At 36.4% G+C, this 24,616-nt stretch overlaps 1 protein-coding gene across 50 annotated transcripts in view; it reads left to right on the top strand.

Moving 5' to 3' along the window:
* The window catches only part of MEF2C (myocyte enhancer factor 2C), a 156,506-nt gene that overhangs the window by 66,680 nt on the left and 65,210 nt on the right, over positions 1–24,616 (top strand). For 27 of the 50 annotated variants that reach the window (XM_065599167.1, XM_065599154.1, XM_065599152.1 and 24 more), the window contains 2 exons: positions 6,408–6,604; positions 19,058–19,261. In XM_065599167.1, the coding sequence (XP_065455239.1) occupies positions 6,551–6,604; positions 19,058–19,261 (258 nt within the window). In that variant the 5' untranslated portion in view covers positions 6,408–6,550. Of the gene's footprint in view, positions 1–2,443; positions 2,899–3,663; positions 3,728–5,948; positions 6,061–6,407; positions 6,605–19,057; positions 19,262–24,616 lie in introns of those variants that run through there. The other 23 variants (XM_065599168.1, XM_065599182.1, XM_065599156.1 and 20 more) reach the window with 7 other exon arrangements.

The following is a 24,616-nucleotide window of genomic DNA, read 5'->3' as shown; positions in this document are numbered from 1 at the left end:
GAATATAATTGCTACAGAGATAGCTGAACCCCCTGATCCCTTTCTGCAGAGAGAAGGGAGATCCACAATTTGAGGGTCCCATTCTCATGCCAATCCTTAGAACACAATCTGTCCCTACATTTAGAAACTTGCTGTGCTACCTGGTAGGCTGGCTCAGTAGGCAGTGTATCAACATGGATTAAGTTTAGGCCAGACTCCAGATTTAATATTACCTGCAACCTATTTTCACATGTTTTCGGCCCCAAATGGCAGCAGTTTCACAGTACTAGTTCCTCTCATGCAGTTTCCACCATCTTGGGCTCAAATCCTATCAGAATGGGATGAAAATGAACATCTAATCTCATATGATTTCATCAACACCCAACTGGAACCTGAAAATAGACCCCTTCCAGTTTGGCATCTGACTTGGAACGAAACCAAGGGGAGCAGTTTAGATCGAAGGATCAAAAATCACCCCAAACATTTGAAAGGGTCAGAGTCAAGGTTCTGGCTTGGCCCTTCTCTAGTTCCGAGGTAGCTTAGTGGTGATGTGTTCCATCGTTTTCAGAACTTGGGAAGTGCGACTGTATTATGAACTCTTGACTAGGCAAGCTCTAAAACAGTATTGATCAGGAAGAAAGCAGCTCAGCTTCCCTCTCAGCTAGAGGAATAATGCAGCAAAAATATAAGAGATAAGGAGTCCAAAGTAAAATGGAGGGATTTTCCAGGCAACATGGCTATATTCAGGAACACATCAGATGTACAGTCAGACATCAATAAGAATAATAACTAGGCTATTTCTTTTGAAGTGGAGACTAACTACTGAAAATAAAGTAGATATGTTCTGCTCCCCCTTAAAATAAATAAAGAAAGAAAATATTAATTAGGTAAGAAAACCTTATAAATTCAGCAGGTGCCTTCAAAGTCAGTAGTAAAATTACTAAAATCAGCATATCTAGATAAATTATTAAAGTTTTCTCTTAAAATGATAATGAATCGTCTAAATATGAGAGAGAATTGATTTTGCAGCTAGTGAGCTTGTGGCTATTTTGCCATTTACTGAATTCACAGCTAGCATTCTGTAGTTTACTTTTTTTAAAAATTGTTTTGCAAAAAGCTGGCATAATGTGTAAAGAATATGTTGAAACTGGTTAAGTTTTACTTTACAAAAGACATTTTACCTCAGATAAAATAAACAAATGAAAGGATCAATAAAATTGTTGCACTCACTAGTCCATGCATCATGTTTAATGTTTTTTCAGTATTACATATGCTAGCTTCAGTAGTCTATATTCATATGTTATGACTCTGTTATGATTTAAATGTTTGTCTTACGCTTCCTGTAGAAAAATGCATGCTCTCCTGAGATAAGTTTAGCAGATTAGAATGAATTCCCTCCCACATCTTTTAATGTGGTATTCTGACCATAAGATCAAAACACATAAATGTAGGTTATATTCAATTTCTAAATCAGAGTGTTGTGGACAGATGTTTGAAATCTTAAAATGACTCATTCATTTGTTGCATGGCTTCTTGCCCAAACGAACCATACAGTAGAGTGCACTATTTCTGTATCACAGATATATTGCAACGATGATGACATGAAATATGTAAATCTGTTATAAAAAGTTGCTTTAATAAGCCAAATTCTGCCCTCAGTTACACTCATGCAATCACATACAATCTTAAGGGCCAAATTTACCATTAGTGATATCTCTGTTGACCTTGGTAGAATTATATCAGAGACAAATATGCTCAGTGCAGAATTTGGCCCAGTGACTGTTGCCCTGGTTCTATATTTATTGCAATACTAAACAGTACAAGGTGTGGGATTCAAAAGCATCTTTGTTTGATCCAATGTATCTCTTTTTTAAATGGTATAGCTCTTTTTATCTGTACATTGTGCCTGATCATCCAGTCCTTGTACAGGTAAAATTTCAGTGGGAGTTTTGTTTGAATAAGGACTGCTGGGGATTAACTGCTGGGGTTGTTTTTTTTTGGGGGGGGGGTTGTTTTTTAGGGGGGGGTGTCATTATTTTAATTAAAGAAAACAAAATTTTCTCTGATACATCATCTGTTGAGCATTATAGGTATATTTAGCTCTTCCTGTAGGGCCTGATGCAAAGCTTATAAATTATGTCAATGTAAAGACTCCAATTGATTGCAGTGGACTTTTGGATCAGGCCTTTATCTGTCAAGGTAAAGGATTTTTTTACAGCATTTCTCTTTTTTTTTTTACATTTTTTGATAATATACAAGCTGTTCTGTTGGTTTTTTGTTTGTTTGTTTGTTTTTAAATCTAATAAGCCTACTCAAGAAACATGCTGCCTAAGAAAAGAGAAAAATCTTTATGGCAAGTCTGTTTCTTTTGTAATGAAACCATGAAAACTTTAATCAGCTAAGTTTTTCTGGGGTCACCTTCTTGTTTATAAAATAACGATTTTGATTCTCCTATTTAGATACTCCTTACTACCCTTTCTGTGACTTGTTCAAATAAAGCTGTCTGGGGTGTTGCAGCCGTACAGATTCAGACAGTACTGTTCGGAGAAGGAAGTGGAGAGTTTTGGTTCCCATTTTGCACTTCTGGAACAGTTTAGGGAAGGAAGCACCTTTACACCTTTTATTGTTCGTGGTTGCTGACATCATATCCTTCCCTGACCACTCTGTGCGTGTTTCCTGCCATTCTATCAAGATTTTTCTCTGTTGCAGGGAGGGAAGGGGAGAATTTGTGTGTGTGTGTGAGTGTGTGTGAGAGAGAGAGAGAGACAGAATGAGAGGGGGGAGTGGTTGATCTGCAGTATTTGTCCTTTACAACTTTTTCCTTTTTTTGAGGCTCAAATCACTCTTCCATCAGCTATCTCTGCCTGTGCCAAATCATAAAGTGAACAGAAGCCCGCCAAAATGAAGTTCCTCTTTTTAGTAAGCAGTCTGATTTTTTTATGTTTGGGTTTGCAAAAAAGAGAGAGAAAATGCTGAAGACTGTAACTCCACAGCATGTAACTATGACATTTAAAAAAAATGCAGATTGTTTACATGTAACTATGTCATTATGTTGGAAGGTTTCTTTTATGTGGAAAGTTATTTCAGCGAGGCTTCTGGAATTATTTTAAGTCCCTTTGGATAATGAAAGCCTGCAGGACAGCTTCAGTTTTGTACTGTTTGCAAGTTTTCTACTTAGTGTGCTTTATTTGCATTTGGAAAATATAATTTGATCAGTTAACAGGAACTTTAAAAATGTAATACCATAAACTGTATTCCTGCAGGAATATCCAAAAAGATCATGAGCATTACTGAAATTCCTAGAGCAGGTGGAGGGCAAATGATAATATCCATAATTCTTTGTATTCTGGTTGACACAAAAGTTGTCAGTCCTTTGAAGGATATGACCCATGAATCAGATGTACTGATTTACTCATCTCAAGATACATTATACTTCATTGATATAGTTGCTTTTATATATGTTTGTAGGTTGTGTGTGTGTGTACAGACACTCACATGTGAAATATACAGTTTAGAACTATATATGTGTATGTGGGCATATATTTATATGTATGTATATAAATAGAGAGACAGATGCACAAAATACCATATATCACAATTTATTTGTATTTGCAATAAAAATAGCAAATTATAGAAAGGCAAGAAATTCACTAAACAAGTTCAATAATTTTCATTTGTTATTAGGTTACTAAACAAAAAGCATTCAGGAGAATAAACAAAAAGCACCTCCAGGTGAATTCAGTAAAAGGTAACCTGTTGCCTTTGGGTAACACTTCTTGCATTTCTGTGTAATTTTGAGATAGATATCTATGTATGGGATATCATAATTTCTTCTCCCTCCGACATCCTGTAAATAATGTGCTATCTTCCGCGTTTGTTTTTTCTTCCTAATAGATTGTTTCTTCAAACAATGGGACAAATTTTGCTCTCAGTTACACTGATGTAAATTTGGTGTAGTCAGTGGATTTGACATCCATGTAACTGAGGGCAGAATTTGGCCCAAAAAGTATTGTGTGACTATTTTAAGAATAGTTTGTTGTGCCATTGAGTATTAAGAGTTCTGTACTCTGAGCTGTCTATAAAAGTTTTTGTTATTTGAAAGATTGGTCTGAAAATGTGGAACTGATAACTGTGTAGGAGAGGGGCTCACCATATTGTTATTTCACCAGGAGCTGGCTGTGCCCTTCCTAGTAGATTTTCAACATTCACTGATTTTTCTGCGCTCATTCAGCTTCAGAGTCTTGATCTGTAAAGCAGCTCTCATCCTTGCTAACCCTGTCACCACTTCTGTAATCTGTCCACCCTGACCTTCCACCTTGAAGTGAAAAGAGCTTAGGCAGGCGTAGTGCTGTAAGCCGATAGTGCCACCAGCTTCAGTTGAATGAAAGGAAAGGAAATTGTTCCATATGCATTTGCTGTGGATTAGTGTATTGGCTTACTGTTACAGAGAAAGCCTGTTAGACTCCTTTGGGTCCTGCATGTGCATGGGAAACACCACTTTAACTTGCTCTTTGTATTGGAGGTAAGACTATAGGAAAAACAGGAAAGAGACCCAGTCCAAGGAAATTTAAGACTGTTTCTAAAAATAGCCTGGGTTTGTTTGTCAACAGTGAATATCAGATGGGACTATGGCTCCTAGACTTGTTTAGAAAAAAGTTTGTATAAATACACTGTTTGGCACATCTAGTTTTTTATGGTTAATATGGTCCGGTGACTGTCATTTTAAGTAGTAAAAAGATTGCTTAACTGTTTCAAATGGGCAAAAAAGCTGCAGAAATACTTGTGCACTTTATTTTGATGGCATCACAAATTACTCCATCTTGCATGCCATATACTGTAAAATAATATTGATTAACGATATACAAGGGCATTCTGGTATAGACAATATTAGGATCTAAACCTTGTTTAATCCAGCAGAATTGATTATATCATAATAGCTAGTTAAAAAATTATAATCAGCTGATTATCTTTTAGCTATGATCTCAACTCTTCTTAAGCTGATAAAATACTGAACAGCTTCAAGTTAAATAAATACAAAGAAAATAAAGAGAGAATTGAAGATCAGACAGAGTGATGTACAGCTTTTCTACCTCAGTAGCTTTGAATCAGAGCCAAATAATGGATTAAATGGCCAGGACATCGGCTTAGTGTTACATAACATATTGTGGAAATTTATCAAGTTGGCTGTGAGAGCACCAGCTTACAATAAACAAGAAAACTCCAATTTGTTGTAAATTTGGACAAATGAAGAAATAATGTTAGTATAACAGAACTGAGGTAAAAGTGGTAATGCACTGATCATTTTTAATTGAATCCTTTTTAGATTGCGGGATTTTTTTTTAAGTGTTTACAAATACTCTGTGCTGTCATATTCAGCTGATAATTATGGTAAATCTTAAGGGTGATAAGAGACAAAAGGAATATTTATATTATATTAATTTTATTGCCATAATATGTGTATGAACTTTTCGAAAAGTTTTTCTTGTCTTTTGTTTTGTTTGGTTAAATAATGTTTTGCAAGCTTTTAGAATTACTCTTGAAGTTTATGGCATTTTATGGAATGTTTTCTGTGTGTTGTAATGTATTTATATATTTACTGTAACAGTTTTTAATTGTATAATACAACTAGTTTTTGTAAAGTGCAGAGGACTAATATGTGGGCTTATCAGAAAAGTGAAAATACTAATTCAAAACATTCTTTATTTAGCAACTGTTCCTATTATTCCGTTCTGAATAGATGAAATACCTTATGCAAATATTCTCAAATGGAAAAATTCACGTTAGCTAGTTACGTACCTGCGATATAGATAGTTTAGAACATACTTTGAAATGTAGTGGGATAAAGAAGTACTACTTTTCTCTTAAAGTATTTTAAGTAGTACTTGAATTAACTGTAGGTTTTTTAAAGAATGAGATTAAAGGATTTAGATTTAAACTAGCTGACATTTCTCATATATCAAATAGCACTTTAATAATGGTCCATCCTATTTGCATAATGAGGGGCGTTATCACCTCTGCTATCAAAACACAAGATTGTTTTCCCTTCAGGAATGAATTATCTGGCCTACTTAGCATACACAGGTACAGAAAGGTTCGTTAACTCTCTTATTTAGGTAATTTTTCATGTTAGCACAATGAATGATATTTTAAAATAGAGATACCTAAATCCATGAAAATTATGGAGACATGCATTTCAATCATCTTAATCATTTCTTGAAAGATTTGTCGGGTCATTTATAACTATGAAAATAAACTTTCAGGTTACTACTATTAATATTGTCTTATTTACTTTATAACTGCAGAATAATTTGCTTGTACACTAGATTATAATTAGGGCACTTGGTAAACTCCCTGTAGTAACTTTTATCTATTTAGCTGGCAATTTTTATCAGTTTTATAGTAAGAGTTGATTTCTTTTGTGTGCTTAGCAGGAACGGATGCAGGGGTCTGTGAACTGAGTAGTGCAAGTGCTGAAGAGGGAGATTTGTTTTGAGGAAACGGGAAAGAGGAAGAAAAGAGAAGGAAAAAATACATAATTTCAGGAACGAGAGAGAGAAGAAAAACGGGGACTATGGGGAGAAAAAAGATTCAGATCACAAGGATTATGGATGAACGTAACAGACAGGTGAGTAGCAAAAATAACTGTTTGTATTGGAGCTTCATGTTATAGTATATTGCTGGTGTGGCTTACACAAGGCATTGGTAATAAAGAAGATAAAGATTTTTTAAAATATTTTAACCTTGTGTTACACAATATATGAATAAATGGATCTCTAAGGTTCTTTTGGAAATATCAAGATGTCTGACTTGTATATTTTTGAAGTTTATTAATATGTTATAATTAGGGGTTTGGTGACATAGGCCCTGATCCGCAAAAACTTATGTGTGTGCTTAACTGTACACACACTGGGAGCAGTCCCATTGACTCATGCACAATGCATAAAGTTAAGCATGACTGCAAGTCTTTGCAGGATCCGGGCCATAGCATCTAATCCTGCAAACCCTTATACACATGAACAACTTTATTTGCGTGAGGAGTCGCACTGAACTCAGTGAAACGCCTCACATGTGTAAAATGATTCATGTATGTGCATTTTGGCACAACTGAGTTCTTATCTATGGTACAGGAAAGTACTTGTTCATAATATGTTGAAGTCTTTGCTACTTGTGTGTTGGACATGGATTTTGAAAGGGATCTGCACAGCATAATGTGGCTTAATAATCAAGACCTAATAATGCTAGTATGTTGCATGCACCATGAAACAAAGAGTCTATACTGATATTGGCAGGAAATAGGTCTGCCAGGGTCAGTCACCTAATTTTTTTTAAAATGTGCTGGACAGTCTGATATCAAATATTAACAGCAGTACATCCACTGGTTAAATGTGATCATAAGCCAAAATTAATGTTTCTCTATTTTAAGAAAAATAAAAGTCTCACTATTCAATGTCCTGAATTAAAATCTGTCAATGTATACTTAATTTGTACCTGAGATATTGTACTAAGATTTAAGGCCCACAAATACAGAAATAAGATGCATAACATTATTGAACAGTATGACTAATTGCCCATTAAGAGTGTGGCTACAATTTAGGATTACCCTACTGTAATTATTTTCTATACATCTAAAATTATTTAGTACTCAGTTAATGTTAATATACTAATTACATGTATTTGATTTATTATTTTCTTTGTATATGCAAATTTGTATTATAGGAAATTATTATGTTGTCTTTAGAGCTTAAAGTCTCATAATACCATCCAGAAGCAACCCAGTGGAGGAATGATCTAAAATTTTAGTTTTCAAGCGTGTCTTCCATTGAATTTGTAAGCGCTGTAGTATAAGCATGCCTTGTACTCTTTGTGGCAGAAAATCGAGTTTAAAAAGCAAACAATGCTAGGATTTATGATGGATACAGTCTGTATTTTCCCTACAGGTTGCTTATTGCTGTGGGCCAAGCCAGAAAGCAATAATTCTGTCAATATAAAACCACCATATTTGTTTTAATTGCTCTGTAGCTTGAAATTGAAATTAAAGTTGAAATATTGAACTGGATGTGTCATTAACCATTTAGACACTGGTGTTCTGGCCAATACCATATTACCACAATTTCTTCCAAAGCATGTCTGAATTAACATGTTGTAAATAAAACTACATAATTTTGCCATTAGTAACATTCATTTATATTGTAGCTTTAGTATCCACTTTCATGTGTTAATAGAAGCCAATAGAGGACTTCATTCTCCAGTGCTGTGAATCTGGCACCTTTCATAAGGAGTAAATTTACTTTTAAAAATAAATAATACAGATCTTTAAATCATTTACTCCAAGATTTTTAACACCAGTTCTCAGAATTAGTAATATCTAAAAGCCTTTCTTTGATTCATATATATTTCATCAGCAATCTTGCAGCCACTCTTAGTCATAACATTGGAAGACTAACAGCTATAGCATTACTATAGAAAGGGTTTATTTTTCCATTATTGGTTATTTTCATAATTTTGGTAAACCAAACTTAATAACAAATCTGGAAGGATAATTATACCATCCTTTAGGTGCCACACAGTATAAGTGGCTTGATGCTGTTGTCTCATTTCTAATAACATTTTGAAAACTCCAGTAGTAAACTCTTTCTATTGGTTTTTCTCCTTTGTACATTTAGGGCCTGATCCAGAGCCCGATCAGGCCGTAAAGATTTCTGTTGACTTCAGTGGGCTTTGAATCAAGCAGTTGAGGTCCAGCTGTACTATTAGCAATTCAATATGACTGGATTTTCACTGGCTTTGCTGATTGTTCTTTTAAAAATTTGAACAGGAAGTACTACTTCACAAACATGGGTATTTGTTAAAATATTTCACATCCTGTCAGCTGTTGCAGCTTCTGAGCACAGTTTCATCACTGAATTTGTTTTCTAATGTATACATTTGTGCATTATGTTTTTTTTAAATTCTTCTATATATTGATTTCTACTACTCCATTATATTTGTGAAAACAGAGGAACCAAATTAATTTGGATGCACAGAACAGGGAATTCATAAACTGTAAGAAGTGTTTTTAATATTATTTTTTTTAAAGTCCCAATTACAGCCCATTTCTGCAAACCTTACTCATGCAAGTAGTCCCATATTCTAGTCTAATGAAACTACTACTGAATGAGTGAGGACTGTTCACCTAGTTTATGGGTTTGGGTTCTTAGCCTGTTCCCATCATAAGGAAAGGTTTTCACAAGGGACACAGAACGAAACCAAATCTGTTTATCTGAACCTGTCATATAGTCATTCGTATTGCAATTTTCAGTGTAGTTCTGAGCAAGGAAGGTTGGATGCAGAGGGTGGGGGAGTGTGCTGCATGTGGAGTGTTCATCCCATGTGCAGATCGTGCTGTGCCTGAATTCTCTGCAGGGCAGCACATAATGCATGGGAAGGCATGAGGCATGTATCAGGGCCAGCGGACCCAGTGATATATAGATCTTCCGATCCTCTCCCCACAGCGGGGATGCCCCATAAGGGCTCACTGAGTCTTCTTTAGACATTTGGCTGGAATATCTTCAGCAGAAGGACTCTGCAGTTGCTCCATGGCCTGGAGAAAGTGATTCCTCTCCACTGTCCCCCACACATTTACCCTGCCTGACTAATCAGGTGGGACATTGAGCAGTGGATTTGCCCCATTGGGATAGAGATGGCAATTGTTTGTTTAACAGATTACTACTTGCTGTAGTAGGGTCCTGTGGCACCTTTAAGACTAACAGAAGTATTGGGAGCATAAGCTTTTGTGGGTAAGAACCTCACTTATTCAGATGCAAGTAATGGAAATTTCCAGAGGCAGGTATAAATCAGTATGGAGATAACGAGTTTAGTTCTATCAGGGAGGGTGAGGTGCTCTGCTAGCAGTTGAGGTGTGAACACCAAGGGAGGAGAAACTGCTTCTGTAGTTGGATAGCCATTCACAGTTTTTGTTTAATCCTGATCTGATGGTGTCAAATTTGCAAATGAACTGGAACTCAGCAGTTTCTCTTTGGAGTCTGGTCCTGAAGTTTTTTTGCTGTAAGATGGCTACCTTTACATCTGCTAATAGCAAAAAAAAACTATTTTTTTTTTGAGGGAGTAAAACAGTCTCCTTCCCTGGACGGCCCCAGATTCACCCAGTTAGGGAACCCATTGCATTTGGCCAAGGCCATTTCTCACAAGCCTTTTCACTGTGCTTTAGACCAGAGAGGAAGAATAAAAATGCCTCGCAGCCTTATGTTAATGGCAGATGGTTGGAACTCTGCTGTGGGCTTGCTGCTATAGCAATCCTAACAACTGGGAGGCCAGTAAGAGTTATCTGCATGCTCAGATTCTGTGGCACCATCAATTGAGGTGGTAGCCAACAATATCAGCCTTGTACTCTGACTTTGGACCATAAGTTCCAACAGAGACTAGCCAGCAAATCAGATTGTTGAGGGTTGTCAAGATGAGGGCTAGAAGGGTGGGGGGGAGAGATTTGCAAAACAGAGATATTTTTTCTGTTTTTATGTTTGTTTATTTCAAAGGCCAAAAAAAAAAAAATCAACCAGCTCTACAGTTGATTGTAATATGGGAGGCAAGGGGTATTTTCCAAATATTTTGTTTAAATTTCCTCCCATTTATTTTTCAAATTTGAATTTTGAAACATTTCAACCAGTCGTAGCGAGGGCCATTTGCAGTTGCACTGGTGTCCCCATAGAGAAAGGTGAAATGGTGGGGGCGGGGAGGGGAAGAGCTCCAGAAATTCCCTTTACACTACCCAGAAAAGGCAGGCAGGCTTAAAGGGCTAGATAGGGGACCATCAAATAGTATAGGAAATACGTACTCAGATATTAGACTTTCTCCCCAAAGTAGCATGGCTCTGTAGCTGGTTTGAAAATGATATTATAGGCACTTGGAAAACACGTGCAGAGCAACTTTTGCATGTGTACGACTTTTGATAATTCTTAGCTCCCAGCACACGTGTGAAACTAGGTAAAACAAGACTTGCTACAGTTACCAGCTGAACAGAGAACAAATTAAAGCAGATAAGCAAAGTGAGGTTACAGGGCAGGGAAGAGTATCCTGGAGGGAAATGTCCGTTTGCAGGAAGACCTAGATTTGTTCTACTGACTCCAATACCTCATGCGGCTAGTTTCAAAACTAGTTTCAGATTTACGGGCATCTATTTTTATCTACATTAGCTCTGTTGAAAAGAACAGACTACAAAATTGTCATCTCAATCAGAACGTCATCTGTAGAAGCAGAAAAGGGAGCCTGATGATTTAGTGCAAAGATCAGCTCAAATTTAGGAGGACATTTTGTGAGATTCCCCCCTCCCACCACCACCACCACCACAAAAAACATTCAGTCTGCTCTCACAAGTTAACTTGGTTTTAGTCTAGTTTTGAGATTTTATGAGGTTGGTGGGTTGCCCCCCGATTACAGTGCTTTATGAAGGGAATATCTCAATAACATTGAATAGTGCAGCTCTATACCACTCTTTTCAATGAGATGTACCTTAAAACCATAATGTAGCCCTTAATTTCTGCAAGCCTGATTTGCCATCCTTACTCACATTAAGTAGTAATTTACATCATGAGTAATGGCACTGGAATAGATTTTCCTTGTTAGGCACAACTCCTAGTTTTATCAGAGAGGCTACCTCAACATTTCTCTCTCTTTAAGTAACAGAAGATGTACACTGAATTTTAGTGGCCAGGTTACTAATTTTAATGGCCCAATTGGCTCTGATTCCATTTTAATCTGAAATTCTTTCATGTTGTACTAATCTAATTGAGATTCCATACATGGTAGAGAAAATGTTTTACAAGAGATGCAGACCTAATAATGAATTTCATGGCTGTATTATATTTAAGATTAGGTATGTTTGTATTTCCAAAATATGCCAGAGTATAATTTAAAGTTAATTACCTTTGGGTAAATATTTAGGCCAAATTACTTTTAATTTGAAATATGAATGAGCAGCCTAAGTAAGGATAGTCCAATAGTAATTATGGTATCATTAAACATAGGTGTGTTGAAAACTAGAGCAGATATGGCCACTGCCTTTCTGTCTTGTAAGGATTGATTTGGAAGGCCCTGAGGGAGAAAGAGCTGGAGGTGGGAAGCAGAACTGAAGCCATTGTGGAGAGGAAGAAGTTACACTCTTCCTGTTATGACAGGAAATGCAGACAAATGTGCTTCCTGACCATTTGCTCAGCAGGGAATGAAATATTCTTTGACCTTTACCTTACGAACATTTTAGTTTTGTTGAACTAGTAAACATGTTTTTTACCCTAAACATTTATTTGTACCTGCCAGACCTAGTGAATGTGGTATAGATAAAAAGTCAGTTTTATTGTACTTTATATTATCTAGAGTATGTATACATGGATAGAAAGGATATATTTTCTCACTAATAAGATGCCCATGTCTATATATCTAGGTACAGTATAAGTGAGTTAATTCAATCTGTCCTAATGAGTGAAGAGGAGTGGGATAACTGAGATTAACCATCATTATGCATATCATTCAATAGAGAAAAAAATAATATCCAACCATTCTTCAAGTCTGAATATGATATAGGTTACGTTTTGGAGAATTAGAACTGTTTAGAATATATGGGAATAAAAGACTCTGAATATTGCCTACCCTAATAATTTGTGAGTTGTATACCATCCATTAATTAACGTACCTCTGAGTTATCCCTCTCCTCTTTTTTCATGAAGACAAATGTCATAACAGAGATCAGCCATTATGTACTAAAAAAATTAGGACTTGTGAAAGAGTGAACAATCTCACAGTTTCTGCTTCATTATTTGTGTGCTGATACACTAACAATACAGTGTAATGAAAAAGTACAGCACCTTCATTTTTGTGAAGCTTAATCATGAGATGCTAAAAGAACCCTGTTTTATAAGATAGGGCCATTTAATATATTACAGTCATAATTTTAGGTCATTCTACTTAGAGCTCCTCTTTAGTACTGCTGTTCAGCAAGTCAAGGCTCAGTTTGCTTGAGGCTGTCAAGCACAATAGTTCTTTTTGCAGCATAACTTGCTGTTATGTTATCCCTATAAGTTATGCTGGAGAGTTACAAGAACATAGAGCTGGCTGCTGAAGGGTCCCTTACTGCTCTTTAAAGGACCTTTCATTTAATATGGTATGCCTAGTCGTTGTCGCATAAAGGAGGGTTTGTCTAGAGGGAATCCTGCAGTGGTGCTGCTTCCCACTGCCACCACCACTGAACATAGCCATAAGGTTTGTTGCAGGAGAGCCTTTTAAAATGACAAAGTGAGCTAAGCAGAATAAAATAGTCAGGAGAGTCGGGAGTGGGAATAGAAAGGGGGTTGCAGCTTTTGAAGAGCTGTCGGGGTTTGGCTATATGATAAGTAGAGATAAGTGTCTGCTCCTGGCACTTTAGTCAAAAGTCACATGGCTCATACATGGCCATCTTGATTTTATGATGATGAGGGTACTTCATTTGATGCTTCCTGTTTGCCAGATAACCCATATCAGCTGACCCCACTCTGACTGAGGAGGGACAACCAGCACAACACTCCCCCATAGCCAGGTAGAAGGCATACATCAAATATTGAATGCATGAGCTGCCTCCGGTTTCCACAGGCCCTCACTTTAACATATACATAATATCAGGAAATGTATGGGGGGGGCGGGTTCAGACTCCCGTCTCTTCTCCTCCTTTCAGTGGCAGCAACTGCACAGCCTTATGTGCAACTGCACAGCCTCATGTCAGGACAGAAAGAGGGGAGGGAAGACCTGACATACTGTCCATGGATTGAATTGCTGCTGGAGGGCAGGGTAGAGCACAGGCTGCTGTTTGGAAAACAGAATAAGTAAGCCATAGACTCTGTGTCCCCCAGTGACAGATACTGAGTACCAACGATGGCACTGCTATTACAGGCCAGTCACTCTAAATCAGCAGAATAAAAGCTTCTACCTCTCAGCAATGATTTCTGCTCTTACACTGTTCCATTCACATCTACAAGCAGCACAACAATTTTGGCATAATTTTACATAAATAAAAACAATTGCAAGTAGATTGCTGTTTCTTTCTGTTATCACAGTCTGTTGGTATAAGTGTCTGAGTGGAAAAAGCATACATACACGTTGTATTATTCATTCCAGTATGTGAAAGGACCTATATACAAAACCAACTAACCTATCTCCTAATGTATTTAATTTAAACAAACATTACTCACTATAAATAGAATGCCAAATTCTGGCACTGTGCCAAATTACCTTCCTAGTGAGAGCATATTGCAGCTATGAAGTAGTGTGAATGTGCACTTGCATTCTAGCTGGCTACAGCTCCATTCACAGATATCACAGTCCCTGATCCCAAAACCATGCCTCAGAAAGCCCATTCACAGCTTTGACCATAGAAAGCCTGAAGAATTGTCTTTCTGTAGTTTTGGAGGAGAACCAGAATTGGAGATGGAAAATGTCTCCCCAAATCGCCTTTGGTCCATTCTTTCCTTCTTGTGCATACAGTAAGTTTAACCTCTAGCCAGAATTTGGTCCAAAATTCACAAAGAACTAGCCTTGATTTATGGGAGGGAAGCTAGGAACTGGCTTTTTCACTCTTCCTTTTGTTTTTGTAATATTTAAAACAAGTGTAGTTTGCTCAAAGCCTGGACAATCATCTTTGCATTTAAACTTCCTTACTTCACGTACCCAAGTACTTTCAGGGCCTGATCTTCTGAGGTGCTGGGCGTTGCCATTGTGTTCAGTGAAAGTTCAGGGGCTCATCAGCTCTGAAAAGCAGGCTCTAAATGAATAAAGCAAGCTGTATTCAGAGCTTATGTAGAACACATGCAACATGATTAATTTTCAGCATGCTGCACAAGTACATGCTCCATTCCCTGCACACTCCACTGGAAATGTTGTCTGTGAAACACTGCTTGGCAACACTAGTTACACAGTACTTCTAGAATTGTACTTTTGAAAACTTAAAAATACTGACAATTGCTTTTCTATTGTATGGCTTATGTATTTTGTGTGAGAGGCTTCAAGGTTTTAAACGGGTAAATGCTAACCTCCTCTTTCTAGGCAGCCATTTTATATTTCTTGACACTTAATTCCCCGGTTATATCACTATCATCATAGACTAGTCCAAGAGGCTAGGACTTCACAAATTGCCCAGTCAGGGCTTGATAAACCTCCTGAATACAAAAAAAATATGGAAACTTGAGGACAGTACTAGACATCCACTGATCCAGAAAGCAGAAGGGATAAAGCATGTTCCAAATCTGATTTGGACAGCAGGCTCAATTGTTAATTAATTAATTAACTAGTCCTTGGTACAGTCAGCAGGGGTAAGAATATGAAATTATTCAATCTGTGCTACTGAAAAATACATTTAATATTAATCAGATATCATCAAAATCCATGCAAATAGGTCAGTTTTATTTTTAAATATGTCAGTAAATTAGCAACACATAGTTAGATTTTACATTATAAGAGTCTTCCTTCCTGAGAAATTGTTCCTGTAGTCTGACAGATTATCTAGCTGCTTATATGGTTTACAATGTCTGTAGTATCTGAGTTCCTGATCAGTTATCAGAATTATTCCTTTTAGAGATTTTTTTAGCCCTAGTAAAGTAAAGTGATCATATTTGGATTGTGAAATGTTACAGTAAACCCCTTCTCCTCAATACGACCAGGTACAATTTTTTAATATAATCATTAAGCTACTCTGTAGTTTGTGTGCATGCAACTGTGTTTAAGAAATGTCTGTATTTACTTCATGTTGTTCTTAACTTAGCACAAGTAAAAATTATTTAAGTACAGAATTATAGACTTCCAACTGTAGGTTTCAGTTGGTTTGCACCTAGACATAAAGAGACAACATATTTTTAATAAATTATTGCAATCTTTAATATTTAGTAAAATCACTGTAGTGCTAAAATATTGTATCCATCATCTTAGTCAGTATTTATTAGCTAATTTTGATTTAGGTGGATATAGCTAACAACATATTGGACACAAAATACAAAGTCAAATAATATTTTTGTTGTTTGTTCATATTACTCACCTAAATATTTTAGAGGATAAATGAGTACATTCCTCTTCTTGATGTGGCTACATAAAGGAAATTATATGAAAGAAGAATGTATTTTTAAATACCTTTAAAAGTACTCTTAATCTCTCCTGAAGGTCTTGACCCTACAGCACATTTATTAAATAAATAAGCTCATCCCTATTACAAACTATTGTAAAAGTATGAGAAATTACATTATTACAATACATTAGTATAAGTGCAAAAGCTCTGAATTGCAATCAGTCAATGAGTGGAATATTTTAAAAGAATATTCTAGATCATTTTAGAAACAGTAATTGATACAATTGTTTTTATGTCTATGAACAATGGCAAAAAGCATTATATAATACGTTTGAAGACTGTTAAAAAGAACATGGAGATAATAGTGAATTAAATTCAGAGCAATTAAGATTACATTTTAAAGAAAAGTTAATAAAACCTCTAGCTTATCTGTTGTCCTTTTTATTTTCAGTGTTCGTGAAAAGGCACTATAAGTAGTATCTTTTTTGTCATAAGTGTTATGAAATAAGTATGTGCTATGCAGCACATCTGTGTGGTTACCCAAAATGTTCAGGAGCACCTAACAGTAAACACAAACAGTGGCTTTAAAGATATTTCTGTGCTGAAGTATACTTTGATGGTGAGGAGCTGTAACATGCTAAATACTGAGGTTTCTGTGCAACAGAAACCATATTGTATAGATACACTCCTCCTACAGTACTGTGGTCAACTGGTCTGATTGAAAATAGTTTTACATGCAGAAAAATGTGTCGGGTTAGTACATTCTCCCCTCTGCATGTGATCCATAGCTTGTGTAGCCTTTTCTAAAAAATTATATAGATTTTCATATTACTGTGTATAACATTGCATCAAAAGACATGTCTGGCTTCAAGACTAAGCTTGATAAGTTTATGGAGGGGATGGTATGATGGGATAGTCTAATTTCGGCGATTAATTGATCTTTGACTATTAACGGTAAATATGCCCAATGGCCTGTGATGGGATGTTAGATAGGGTGGGATCTGAGTTACTACAGAGAATTCTTTCCTGGGTGTCTGGCTGGTGAGTCTTGCCCACATGCTCAGGGTTTAGCTGATCGCCATATTTGGGGTCGGGAAGGAATTTTCCTCCAGGGCAGATTGGCAGAGGCCGTGGGGGGGGGGGGGTTCGCCTTCTTCTGCAGCATGGGGCATGGGTCACTTGCTGGAGGATTCTCTGCACCTTGAAGTCTTTAAACCACGATTTGAGAACTTCAATAGCTCGGACATAGGTTAGGGGTTTGATACGGGAGTGGGTGGGTTAGATTCTGTGGCCTGCAAGAGGTCAGACGATCATAATGGTCCCTTCTGACCTTAAAGTCTATGATTCTATGATCACAATTTTCTGCAAGCAGATAAAGTGTTTAAAAGGCATTTGAAAGACTGATCAGTTTTTCAATGGTAAGATGAGTTTTTGACTGCGTATTTGATCAATCATGCCAAATAGCAAAAGCCAGTTGGACTTTACCCATTTAAATATGTCTTAATATCAGCCCGTGACAAAAATATAGACTCAAGTCTAATGCTGTGCAAACTGTTTTTTTAAACGATTGAATAATCAGATTTAATACTAATCTATCTGTTGTTAATAGATTTTATAAAGGTGTTACAATGATCGAGAGGGCAATAAAAGTGACTTCATTCATGATACATTGTGGAGAATAAATGTACAGAGTATTGGCATACAGCCACATCTCTTTGAGATAGACTAGCTGGTAGGGATTAGAAGGTACTTAAATGTCACGTTTTCCATGGCATGACCAGCTGGGATTCCAAGGTAGACTAGGGTTGCAGTTAGCATTAGCTTGCATTAGGAGTGTAACAAGATAAAGCAACTGCCTTATGAACCATGCACAATGGAATCTTTTTTGCCTCAGTGATGAACCATGTGCATAGGTACTTTTACTGATGGTATTAAAGAATTGGTAGCACTGAGTGTCAGATTAAGCAAGTCTACACTACCTGGTTAGTGCTTGTCCTCAAAGTGTCAAATACCCTCACTGCATATTTGATTTGAACTGATAATTATTTTAGTACCGTACGTTTATTCACTTTCAAAATCCATCACAGAAAATTACTATAGAGGAAAATAGCTATTAAAAATAAAATATCTATTTATGTGTTTAATGCAAATGGAACATAGGAAAAAACAGAAACAAGTCAGTTCTTACTATTAGATTAGATTTCTCATGGTAAGAAGCTCATATACTACTTTGAGATTACATAAAATGTGTTGACAGGTATGTATGGATAAGAGCTCACCTCAATAATGCATATATATATTACTGGCTAGTCAGTACTTATATAACTTGTTCTTCACTCCCGATTTATATTCTTCATTGTACTGACACTTGAGAACTTGAAAGTGAAACAAAAAGGATTTTTTAATATATTTGGTAATTTTTCAAAACTGTTATAGATCTGAGCATCTCTACTTCAAATCTTTTTTGACTAATTAAATGTGATAGAACTTTTCTTACTGGTAGACAAATTGTGGGGAGGGAATTCAATTGGAATTAATATCTGTTAAATAAGAATAGGCTGAATCTTTTGTTAAAAGTTTTCTAGAACTGAGGTGTTATGTTTAAAATGTTGTGGGGGTGGGAGGCAAAGATATCTACTATGCAGAATAAACGTAATAGCTTAGGTGTGGGCAAAAGATTAAGTGTACTGAATTAAAATATTTTGGGAAGAACCCAGTGCCAATGTTTTAAATTGGTTAATGAGACAGGAAAAATTCACAGCTCAACTAATGGAAATGCCCCATATTTTTTTACTTTCTGTAGCTTGAATTGTGCATTGAAGATTGTATGCATTTCCCTCAGTTACTTAGCACTCAGATATTTATATTCTGTATTGGAACTATGTTTCAATTTATTTGCTTTCTGGATGAACTTATTAAAGATCAAAGACTATAATTTCATAAAAGAGAAGGGACTCTAGAAAAGAGACTTAGGGATTTTTGACAGACCTGTTTTCCTTTTTCCAGGTGACATTTACAAAGAGGAAATTTGGGTTAATGAAGAAGGCTTATGAGTTGAGTGTTCTATGTGACTGTGAGATTGCTCTAATCATCTTCAACAGCACCAACAAACTGTTCCAGTATGCCAGCACTGATATGGACAAAGTGTTGCTGAAATATACAGAGTACAATGAGCCACATGAGAGTCGAACGAATTCAGATATTGTTGAGGTAAGAATTTATGTCCTGTGAGGACTAATTTTTGTCAATACTCATCTAAGACATCTGATCTTAATGAATGATTTCTGAAGTTGTGTAGTTTATTTTTAAGAATACCGTAATTTAAAAGAATTCAAGGAAAATTGACTTAAAAGTTATATAACAAATGTTGGCACTTTCTCTGCCACACAAAAATGGTTGAACATTGGAAAAAAATCTAACTTTGCTTAGAATGCTTTTACCAAATATGTAAAATTAGAACACGGAAATAACATTTATCAGAATGTTATTGACACCTTATAACATTATTATAGTAATATTATTTAATGTAGACTCTTAAATGTAGTAGTCTGTATTTTAACTGTTCAAGAATATTAATTCAAACTTAAAACATTCATTTTCAGCATCCATTAATTCCATTACTATCATAGCAAGTTAAACATAGTTTAAGACTCAAACCAAAGTAAATGTGACTTTTATGGATTTTGTTAATATAATAAAACAGAGTAAAATTTCCAAAAGTGCCTAAGAGACTTAGGGGCCTACAGGTAACATTTTCAAAAGCACTTCAGTGACTAGGCACTTAAGTCACTGAGGTGCTTTAGAAAAGTTTACCCTTAAACTCTTAAATCACTTAGGTGCTTTTGCAAATGAGACTTAGATGCTTCTGAAAATGTTACCGTTGATGTACACTAGTCAAGAATTTTGAGCGCTGCAATAGAAGAGATTAAATTTAATGTGTACCTTTTTAGATACTTTTGATGAAGAAATAGTTCATGAGCCTATAGATTGTATTGTACTTGCTGCTAGAGGTTCACAATGCAGTCACATGAAACTATATTAGCAAATATTGTAACCAAGAATATAACCCTTTTTGCAATCTAGTTTCATGTTGATGTACAGGGCCCTACTGTTTAGCTACCTCCCAGATCCACCTGCACATCTCCTTGCCCCCATTGGGAAGAGGAGTGAGTTCTCATCAAAGGGTGCACCATGGGTGCTGGAATCCATGTGAGGTGGAACCATGAAGGGTATGGGATGAACAACATTCCCCCCACCTCTCCAAGCCCCCCTTGGAGCCTCCACATAGATGGTCAAAGTCTCCTGCTGATCTCTGGGGATTCAGCCCTGGGACTGGTGGCCAGTCCCATGTTCCGTTCTGCATGGGACAAACCCTGACCCCCAAATTATCCTCCTTCCTCTCCTGACAGAACAAAAAGAGTGCATTCTTAGGGAGGAAAACCTTGTTGTGATATTTTCCCTTTAAGCTCCCTCTTTCAGGTTTTCCTATGGAAATGGGTGATTAGGCCAATAGGTCGGGATTTAGCTGAGTAATTTGCTGTGCTTCACAATGAGTGTATATGTCCTTTGATCAACAAGTCCTTTGGTTTCCAAGAAATTTCAATGTAAAAGTGAAATTTAAGCTATGCTTATGTTGCTGTAACTTTAAGGGGTAGATTTTCAAAGGGAATGATATGCACACCTGCAAAACCCTTTTTATTTTATTTATTTATTTATTGCACAAAAAAATTGTCTGATTTACTCACTGATGGCCAGTTTGCATTCGAATATGTAATTCTGTGGGGGACACAAATTTCTGTGGATAACCCAATTGTTTTCAACCCTTAGAAAATTTAAGGGTTAATTATATTTACCCGAAAAATGGGTAAATATAATTATTTAAATAGAATGATGTTAGCAATAAAGAGAACAAGTGATAGTAGTTTAATCAGTGGGCAGTTTGAGTGATATGGTTTCTAGCATTGAGAAGTGCTTAGGCCTCTCCAGTGACAGTATTGTTACAAGGTCGGAAGAAACAGTTAAGCATCATGTTAGTGTTGAAAAAGATTTCTTATATTACCACAAAAAAAAAAATCTGTGCAAGTATGTCTTTACTTGATCATTAACTTTACTGTTACCAGTGCAATGGGGCAAAAAACCCACAAAAGAGCAGACAGATGGCTTTGCACTCAGTGTAGTTTTGATATATGTTAAGGTGCAGAATACAAAACTGCCACATTTTAAATATTTAAATTGATCATTTAAAATTTTACTGCATTATGAGTATTTCCTTGTGGGGAGTCCGCTGCATTTGGCTGTGTGACATCTAGACTTCATATAGCTTTTAATTTTGTTCTGCCTAGGCAATCAAAAGCAGCCTAAGGATTGGATGGTATTATTAAGTTTGTTCATTTTCATCTTAATGATTGTTCAATAACTATACTTCAGCAAAAGTACAGAGCATAGCTCTGCTTGCAGCTTTCTACAGAACTAGAGAAGAAAATATTTTAAAACATTGTTTTTGAAATACATGCAAGGTATGTCCATGTAACGTTCTCTGTAATTAATTTAGAATCCCAATTTCTCTTCACATGATGCATAGTAACATCTGTTTAGTTACTTGTTTCGATTCTGCTGTTGGTCATTAGCACATACACCTCTACCCCAATATAACGCTGTCCTGGGGAGCCAAAAAATCTTACTGCGTTATAGGTGAAACTGCGTTCTATCGAACTTGCTTTGATCCGCCGGAGCGCACAGCCCCCGCCCCCCCCGGAGCACTGCTTTACTGCGTTATATCTGAATTCGTCTGTCTAGCCCAGCATCATGTCTTCCAACAGTGGCCAGTGCCAGGTGCTTCAGAGGGAACTAACAGAACAGGGCAATTATCAAGTGATCCATCTGCTGTCGTCCAGACTCAGCTTCTGGAAATCAGAGGTTTAGGGATACCTGGAGCAGGGGGCTGCATCCCTGACTATCTTGGCTAAAACCATTGGTGGACGTATCTTCTGGGAATTTATCTAGTTCTTTTTTGAACCCCGTTATAATTTTAATCCTTGATATACTTTCAGTACTTTCAAATGAAACTATTGCTATTCAGTTTTATGCCTAAATTATTTTTATATAGCTCCAATTAAAGTTGATAGTTTTATTATCAGCCATTTTAAATGCATTTTACTGGAATTAATTATGTCTAGTATTTATGAAGATACCACTCTTCAGATAACAATTTATTATTTGAAGTAACAGAAGGCACAGGACTTTGCATTTCTAATAAGTGTTATGCTGTTTTTCAAGGAAGAAATGACTTGGAATGAAGTTAATGGGTGTTCTAATAGTTGGCAATGTTATTGCAAATCACACCAAACTATCTCAGTGCTGCCCAATTTGTACATATAGAATTCAGAGTACAGCCATGACACGAAGTAGATTAGCTAATATTAAGAGAATTTATAAACCTTTTAAACCCCATTGCGTTTGTCTTATTTTCAGACTTTCTAATTTATCATATTAAAAACAATTATTCCTATAATGTTCTTTATACATAACAATTGCAGTCCCATATGATACCTATCTCTGAATTTGTCTATACAACTTCATTTCACTCAGTATGCAACAGATCCAATGTTACCTTAGTTATAAAAATGTATTCTGAAACACAGGAGTGCGAGTTTAGAGTTCTTCAAGTTTGAAAAAGTTATCTGTTAATTGGGTTGGTTTCATGCATTACAGTGTATATGTCCTCTTACCACCTACTGTTGACCTAAACTCTAACATGGAGGTATATCACTTTTGAGAGAGAAAAGTGCATTCACCCTCCATGTTTGCTCATGTTTGAATCTCTTCTAAGCAGTGAATGACAACTATTCCAAATCCTTTTGAATTATGTGTGGCAGTTTTGTGATGTGTATTGGTTCTGCAAACAAAGGTTCACTTTGAGGCCTCGGTTTGGAGTTGAACTGTGTTCCTAAAACTGAAGCCTCAGTGTCTTTAACCACTAAACCACCCATCCCACAGTCTTTCATTAAATCTTATTTCTGTTAATAAAGCACATCAGTTATTGGGATTTGACGATTTATTTTAAGGAATAGTATGAGCTATGTAAGATTTGGTTCTTGCTAAACCTTTTGGTTTTGATGGCAAAGATGAACTTCTACATTATGTAAACTTCCTAATGCTGTATGATAGGTACCAAAAACAATACACTTACTACAGTTGTTGGTCTAAAAATAGAATTCTCTTGTGCGATAAAAAATTTTAGATTACTAGAAGTCTTGTTATTCTTTACTTTAAAGTGGGATGGGTCTTTCTCAGAATAAAAACTCCTTTTGCACTTACTACACATTTTTGTTTAATCTATAAAATAGCATTGTTACAACTATGGGTTTCATTCCATCTTTAGTTGTATACAAAATGCCTTAGATTCTCCCTTTCTTTAATTGAATGGGATCTGTAATAGTTATCTCTTACTTAACATGCACAAAATCATAGTCCTCCAGTTTTGGTTACTGAGGTCATAATCCTGAGGCTGTATTGGTATTTCTGCTTGGGGATGAGGAAAAAATGGGATTAAGATAAAAGTGGGGTGGGCTGATTTACTTAAGTGAGCAAATTACACTTTTCTGCAGTAGAACAGAGATCTCAATGTTTGTTCAAAATCCTGGGATCTGATTCTCCTCATTTGTATAAGTTTTACACAATTGTAACATTATGGACTTCAGTGGAGTTTCTCTTGCTGTACACCAGTCTGAGTGAGAGGAGAATCAGGCCCATGGCTTGTGAATTTGAGCTGCTTGTATACACTGGCTCTGGGCCCCATTTGCTGTCCACGTCCCTAAAAAGTAAGTGGGTCATATGTCATAAATAAAGGATGCATGCATCTCATAAAGATACCTCTAATGAACTAGTCTTTACACACCTTGAAAACATGGCCTTAGTTAAAATAGTTTAGTCTGTTAGTATATGTCTGATTAAAATTCATGGAAAACACCAGTTTTTATTATTTTGACACACAAAGTCAATGGGTCTTAATTTGTTAGACATAATACACATATTACAATTATAATAGGCAAATCTTGTCTGCAACTGCCAGTTGTACCAAACCTTAAGGTCTATGAGAGCTACAGAGCCATGCCTAAACAGCCCTTTGTCTGCAGGAAGAACTCATCTTTTTTGCCTCTTTTTTTGTACCTGATCATGCTTTTCCCTATGGTTTATTCTGTTCCTCATATCAGAGACCACTTTCCAACATTACCACCGGGTTTTTGGCTAATGGACCCACCTCTGTTACCCAGCCTTATGAGCATCACATAGCTTTCCCTCCCACATCACCCCCTTTTTACTTTTACCACAACTGCAATATTTGCCTACTGCCATCCGAACAAGGGAGAAGGTGGGCAGCATCTCACCATTGATAAGGAAGCATGTATGAAGGACTGCTCCATGACACATGGCTATTTATCATCCTCTGTTTGCTCTAATTTATCCAGTCTAGTGCATTTGTTCTCCATTCTCCATTTGGGCAGAACTCCATTGACTTGAAATGGAAATCTTGCCTGAGTAAGGGATACAAGACCTAGCACATTC

Source organism: Chrysemys picta, chromosome 6 (assembly GCF_011386835.1).
Source record: "Chrysemys picta bellii isolate R12L10 chromosome 6, ASM1138683v2, whole genome shotgun sequence".
Classification (NCBI taxonomy): Eukaryota; Metazoa; Chordata; order Testudines; family Emydidae; genus Chrysemys; species Chrysemys picta.
This window is presented reverse-complemented; position numbering and strand designations above follow the sequence as displayed.